This window comes from Musca vetustissima, unplaced genomic scaffold (assembly GCF_032173495.1).
Source record: "Musca vetustissima isolate MV318-11 ecotype Yass unplaced genomic scaffold, APGP_CSIRO_Mvet_v1 utg13732, whole genome shotgun sequence".
NCBI classification, from domain to species: Eukaryota; Metazoa; Arthropoda; class Insecta; order Diptera; family Muscidae; genus Musca; species Musca vetustissima.
The window spans coordinates 184,342-191,854 of record NW_026876214.1 but is presented as its reverse complement, the minus strand read 5'-3'; the positions used below and the strand labels follow the sequence as shown (position 1 = coordinate 191,854).

Genomic DNA, 7,513 nt, shown 5'->3' with positions numbered 1-7,513 from the left:
AATTTCAGCGAATTCAGTTAAAAAACGCGCTCAAGAACCTCAAAATACCGAAAATTTGGGGGTACCCTTATATGGGGGCTATGCGAAAAAATGGACCGTTATTTATAATTTTTGGTAGGGAGATTTGCTACCCAATAAGAACACAAAGTACCAAATTTCAGCGAATTCGGTCGGAAAATGCGATCAAAACCCCCAAAATACCGAAAATTGGGGGTAATCTTATATGGGGGCTATCCGAAAAAATGGACCTTTATTTATAATTTTTGGTAGAGAGATTTGCTACCCAATAAGAACTCAAAGTACCAAATTTCAGCGAATTCAGTTAAAAAACGCGCTCAAGAACCTCAAAATACCGAAAATTTTGGGGTACCCTTATATGGGAGCTATGCCTAAACGTGGACCGATTTTCTCCAATTTCAATAGGGTTCGTCCTTGGGCCAATTAAGTGACCTGTGCCAAATTTCATCCAAATCGGATCATAAATGCGACCTGTACTTTGTTAACAAAAATACATGGACGGACGGACAGACGGACATGCATAAATCGACTCAGAAAGTGATTCTATGCATATTCTCAAAAGGAACCATGGGTCTATCTCGATTATTTTTGCCTGTTACAAACATATGCACAAAGACATAATACCCTGTACCACAGTGTGGTGAAGGGTATAAAAACGGGCGTTGTTGTGGTGTTTATTGCAAAATATATTGTCAATTATTAGTGCATAGAAAGGGTATATATTAAGCATTCCTTTGTAATTGTAGTCCTTTGTAAGATTTTTCAAGATTTGTAAATAAATACCTACGTAACACATGTTCATAATTTGGTGTCTCCTTCCAGGCATGATAAATATTCAAAAACAGCGACATAAAGAAATAATTGCTTATGATTGCAGCACAACAGCAAATGTAGAATATCAATTGGCCATTGATGTTCTTCCAGCTTGCATCGAGGATTTCGTTAATTTTCATTTGTAATCGTTCAGACATGGGGAAATCTTTGTAATTAAACGAATTGAAATTAGTTTATTTCTGTAGATAACGATATCAACTTCACTCTTACTTTTGTGGAAAATATCAATTTTTCGAATGTATTCATGAGTTTGGGCCTTAAGCAACAAGTAGTAAAGTCTACGTTGTATAAACAAATAGTAAACCATTTTAATTACCGATATTAGTGTTTGAAATGCTGTGCAAACGCTCTGTAAAATAAAAAAAAAAAACAATATTTTTTAAATATATTTTAATAGCAAATTAATTACCTACCTCAGCGATTTTGGGTATATCTTTAATACTTTCAATCGTATAACACCAATGTCCATAGAAGGAAATTACACTTGAAACGACCAAAATTATATTTATTCTGGAAGTAAAAGAAGGAAAGAAACATATTAAATATGTACACAAGTATTTTATAAAATAGTTATATTCAACGCCACGCTTTACAGTTTCATTTGTATCAAATGTGATGTATGTAAATGTGACCACCAATTTGGACATGAATTCAAATAACGTAGTCAATATTTAGTGGATCAAATGGACCCAGAAAAATAAACAAAATGTTTATCCTGGGGCGTATATATTTACTCCTGAAGGACATATACCCGAGAAGTTGATAGTATAACCAATAAATGCTTTTGACCTTAAAACTGAAACCAATTGTATGGCTGCATGTACTCTGAAGTGGGACATATATGTAAATATTTAAAGATGTATATGTGTTATGATATTTGGAAAATATGTTAGGTTTAGAAAGTGGAGCTGGTGACCTATAATCGGTCAAGGTGGTGCAAATATTGTGAAATATTGCCCGGGTTCAGAATATAGAACTACAGATGATTAACTTTTCGTGGTAGCCGGCTATTAAATTAATTTTTGCAAATCTTGGGATCCTTAACTAAAAGCTTAACAACGACATCATAGTAGAAGATGTGGTCACAAAATCTGATCTATTCTAATTAGTTAGACGCGATAGAAATGTACGAAAATATGTTCCTCATTCGTTTTGGCAGAAGGCATGTCATGTCAGCAATAACATGCAAAAGCATGTCAATTGTCCAATACATCCAACCTTAAAATGAAAAAGAAACTGGAAGATATTGCCGAAATAATATATGACGAACTTAATAACGAAAATTGAAAAAAATATATTTTTATATTATTTAAAAAATTTATTGATAACGTTGATTGTAATTATTGCAAATACAATTAAGAATAATGGTGAAAAATTATTCACTGCTTTAATACCACATACATCTACACCGAAATCAGGAAGCAATCTATCCAAATAATAATATTAATAAATATTATTAGGAACATTGTTTATAATGCGTCTTGTCATTAATGGACAAGACGATGGCCATCGTAAGTGTTCCGAAACTGAACAATCGGTTCGTTCCCAATGATACATTTTTACTCCACAGACATATCATTCAATAAAGTTTGAAAATTAGATCTTTTTATATTAAACAAAGCACAATTTTTTTTTTTTTTGTAAAGGCTTAATATTTTTTATTGTTGTTTATGGAATAGTGAAATTACATTTAATCAAACCATAAAAATCGAATTATGGTAAGGACCGCAAAAGGTTGATACATTATTTATTATAGATTCTCCACTGCTAATTGCTATAACATCATCGTCATCTCTCTCAGACGTATCGTACCCAGACGTGACATCTCCGCTACTGATAATAAAAACATCCTCTTCCTTGGAAGAACTGGATTCACCACTGTTTAGAATAATTACATCCTCTTCCATCGGAAAACTGAATTTATGGGCATCGATCTCCGGATCATTCCATTCTGGAATGTTTTTCAATGACTTTTGCGAATAACTTTCAATCTCCATGTCGACTAAGCTACGCTGCTTTTAACGATTGAATGGATTTTTCAAAGCTTTTTTTAGTTTTACTGTTCCTAATCCTTCAAAATATAATCGGGCGTTATTGTCAATATTTGTACTTGCATCTTTGTTGCACATATAATAAGGAATAATGTTAATATTATAATACTGACCATAATATCGGGTTAGTTGTCATCTTCGCTCTTTTTGGCGGAATAACATCTCTATCATATTCATAGTTTTGCGATTGCACCTTTGTCGAAATTTAAACTTCACCTTGATTTTCTGGAATTGTGCCAGTCGGCGAATGGGCCTTTTGAATACTCCTGCTGAGGTTTTTATTTCAGCACCGGAAAACACATAAGAATTCTTCCCAACGGACACTTTATTGGAGGTGGGTTGACTTCTTTGAAAATTACTATATCTTCTTTCCTAAGATTGCTCATGTCTTGTCCCAATTTTTGGAGGTCTTGTAAGCATTCTTCTGACAACCTTTTCAAAAATTTGTGTTTAATATGTGACATTAAGTTCCAGTGTGATATGCTGTATGTATTCACATTATCTGCTCTGCTGCCTACTTGCGAAATTAAAGCTTCTCCGATTGGAAAATGTGTGAGTGTTTCAGTATTTTGTATGAGTGCTTCAGTATTTTGCCGATATTCGGTATTCTTGGTGGGATAAAACGGAATTGTATGCCCTTGGATCCTGGGATATGGATTACTTTATTTTTAGTAGAAATATTTTCTGTTTGAGAAAATATGGTTTCAATGGGATTGCTATTTCTTCTATTATTTCTAATAATTATGGATACAAAAAAACTGTTTTACAGCTTAAATTTCTGTTTCAATATACTTTGTCCTTGTTGCACATTTTCTAAATTTGTTTATTGTATTTATGAAAGTATTTTATGTTTGGATTCGATAACAGTCGTTTATGATATTATCCTCTTTTCGTTTGTAGTTTACTGTTTTACGAGAAAAGGTCAAAGAAGGCCGGCCATTTAAGAGTATCTGCATTAAATTTTGTGATTGTGGGCAGTGGCAACACATTGTCCAAGTTCTATTCCTTTTCCTTCAGATAGTGTTGTTGTCTTAAAGTTTTCTTTTACCATATTTTTCAAGGGTGGTGTTTTCCCATATTGAGAAATGCATTTCTTGAATTTGTTCCTACAGTTTTTCTTTTACTTTCATATTTGATGCAGTCGGATCCATTGTAAGTACTCGCTTTAGAGACGCTTTCATAACATTTTGTCTTCTAATTGCTGAGTTAGTTGTTGATACGAAGCTATTGACACGCCGTTATTTGCGGTTGCAGGGGGTTTATCAGCAGCCGGGAATTGGCTTGTTTCTGGCGCTGATCTCCTGGAAGGTTCTACCATGACTGACTCAAAAAACCCCCTGTATTTCATTTTTCAAATCTAGCTATGGTCCGAAATTTGCCTAATTATTATTTCCTAAGTCTAACAGTACCTGTATGTAATCCTATTGGACGGATATCTTATCCTACGTACTTTTGTAGGTTGCGTGTTTTGTCCTACTGGAAGGACTAGGGGTCACCAATGTTTATTGAAAGACTATTTTGGCCTTCAATGGATTATTGTAGTGGAGTCAGTATCACCAAGATTAATGTAGGTTTTAACTCACGCACATGAAGTTCTCTCTTTCTTATTGATTTATTTGTTCTTAAATACTAAATTATTGCTAAATTGCACATTATTTCCTAAGTCTACTGTGCCATAGTGTATGTAGTGGTAAGTAGCAATTGCTTTAATATACATACATGCATTTTGGTAACACATATCCTCATTCAATTTCGAGTCCTTGTTCGTCTTTTTCGTTCTAATTATTTTGAATCTTTAACAAAATTTCGCAATAAGACATTTCTTGGCCTACAAAAATGTTGCTGATAAGATTTTAGAAAGACAAGAAATCGATAAATGTTTACCGTAAATATTTCTCATACAGATTCGGATCCCAAAGCATTTGAATCAAATTTTTAGATACTAAAATTGATGTCTGAACCGGTTCTAACCAACAGATGTCGCATGTTGTTTTATTTGGGCAAGATTTCGGATTGTCCGAATTCAAAAATTCCAACGACATTCGAGCGATGCACGATTCTATTGTGTGATTAGAACTTTTGTGAAGTAAATGATATACCTATAAATTTTATTAAAAAGTCCGGTTCATTTATTACCACGAATAATTTGCTATGGTAAATATTTCAGATGAATTGAAAGTTCTTCATATTGTACAATTTATTCGAAATTTATTACTGTTCGTAGATGTAAGGTTTTCTGAGCAAAGATATAGTGAATGTGGAAAATAAATATTAGGAGGCCAAAAAATGTTGTCTTGTGGTGTTTATTGTTGATGCAGAAACTTCGTTTCATATATATTTTTTTGAATTATCCACTACAAAAATTATATAAAATTACGGGATTATTACTTTTATTTCACTTCTACTTGTTAATCAACTGCGTCAGAAATAGTATATTTTAAATGCTGCGTTAACACGTTGATACATAAGTTAATATAACAGTAATGAGGCGTTTTTCGATTTTCATGTGGTGCGGTGCTTAAGTATTTCCTTTCAGAGTTCACAATTATTGCATATTTTACTTGTCCTTGAATTGTTTTTGTTTTGGAATGTTAGCCTGATGGCTACCTTCTCCAGATCATCGTTTCTTATAATTGTTATAGTTCCAAGAAAGCACTTCGTTTTTGTGGTGCTCTTGTTTTACATATTACATTTTAAAATTCATATAATTTTTCCTTTTTTTGGTTTTTGTAAGACTCCTACCGACTGCGCTATGTACATAATTGAACTCACGAATATTTTATTTTACTTATCTTTCAAAATTAATATACTCACAAGTAGATGGACTTCTTGATCTTCCTCAGATAATTTGAATATTTATATTATTCAGTTTTACATAAATGATGATGTATAAGCAATGACGTTATTTCTGATCGACTAATATGGCCAACATTTTATTAAACTTTTATTATATGTTGACCAATATTATGTGGATGAAAAATGTTTAAGGCAAAACATCGGTTGTCGGATGAACTAGTTATTTATATTTAATGGTTTAACTTACATTTTCAAGGAGTCCTTAAATTTCGATGGCGACGTTATGTTGACTCCCAATCCCAATGAAATTCTTATCAATTCTTTGATTTTTCGATAGTTGCGTTTCTTTATCAGTTCCGCTTCACCGTCAGATATCATAGCGATTTTTTTTAAATTAATCCCTACTTTATGATAATGGTTCTGCAATAGCTGCATTTTGTTGTGCAGCCTTATTTATAACCAATAGTGTACCTATAACATACTGCGAGTACCAGAGTAAAGTAAATAGAAGCAATATTTTCAAGGTATAGCTTTTGTCTCGTAAGAAGTAATACAAATAATTTTGATTATAATACCTCCATGGGAAATGGTGGAGACGTAGGTCTAGGTCACAATAGTTTAATAAAGCCTATTTTATATTCATTAATTTTATTTACATTTCCTGCCTACAGAACCTAAACTATAAGACTGTGACAATCGTACATATGATTTCGGCTCACCTATCCTCTGAATTACTAGGTGTTCAAATAATTGCTCCGATTTACAGTATTATTTAGCTTACTTACATTTTTAAGGAGTCCTTCAATGGTGATGGCGATGTTAAGTTTACTCCCAGCCCAAATGATATTCTTATTAATTCTTTGATTTTATTATAGTTGCGCTTTTTCAACAATTCCACTTCCTTTTCACTCATCATTTTGCAATGCTAAAGTTTCAAGCAATAATAACCTCGGATCAAATTTTGATTGATATCTCTACTAATTACAGTCTGTTGACATAATGACTTCTTTATGCTCTATAGCAGTGCTTAAATGGATAAATGTACTAATTACATATTAACATTGTCGAATGGTCATGGTAGCATAATTAATAGTTAATATAAATGTTTACACCCACATGCGACACAGCACTTCTATTAACAAATGGTATTTTAAATGAAATCGACGCCTTTAAAAATATGAAGGACAACCCTTGTCTTTGTGGCCATGAACACAAGCTTAAAATGGATTTGATGTTAATAATAGTAAAGTATGAAAATGTATTGATTTGTGTTTTATTGAATAGTGTATATAAAATTATTGTGACTCCAAACTACAAATTTGAATTTTATTTAAATGGACACATATATCTATATGATTCGTGTAGTATAGGTGTCCATATTTACATGAAATCGGACGAAATTGAATGTAGTGCACATAATAAATTCTAAATCAATTTAGCCAATTTAAATATAAACCGATTTAATCTACCATCTGTAAAAAGGAATACAGTATTTTTCGGTTAATTGCACATCAAAATTTGCACCATTTTTTTAATTAACCGAGGAACCAAATATCCCATACCCGCTTAATTGAACTGTTTGTGCAATTACATAAATCACGCATAATTCGCCGAAATTAATTTCTAATGTTATTGTCAAATACAAATTAAACACTTGCGCTTTCTCGCGGCTTTTCCTTAGCAATAAACAATTGTTCTCAATTAGTAGAGATGTACCATAGTGTTTTTCATAAATGATGTCAAATATGTATGTAAAACCAGTAAGGAACGTAATAAAGTCGGACTGGGCTCACTATATGATACCCTTCACAATT

The 7,513-nt window shown here is 32.4% G+C and overlaps 1 protein-coding gene across 1 annotated transcript; it reads right to left on the bottom strand.

Moving 5' to 3' along the window:
* Positions 1-805: 805 nt before the first annotated feature.
* On the bottom strand, positions 806-6,615 carry LOC133338781 (odorant receptor 63a; the record flags this gene model as incomplete). The annotated part of the gene is made up of 4 exons (XM_061546888.1): positions 6,485-6,615; positions 1,266-1,362; positions 1,063-1,201; positions 806-997 (listed from the first exon to the last, which is right to left on the bottom strand). Coding segments are annotated over exons 1-4 (559 nt in total), but the record flags the coding sequence as incomplete, so codon positions are not given.
* Between the last annotated feature and the right edge of the window lie 898 nt (positions 6,616-7,513).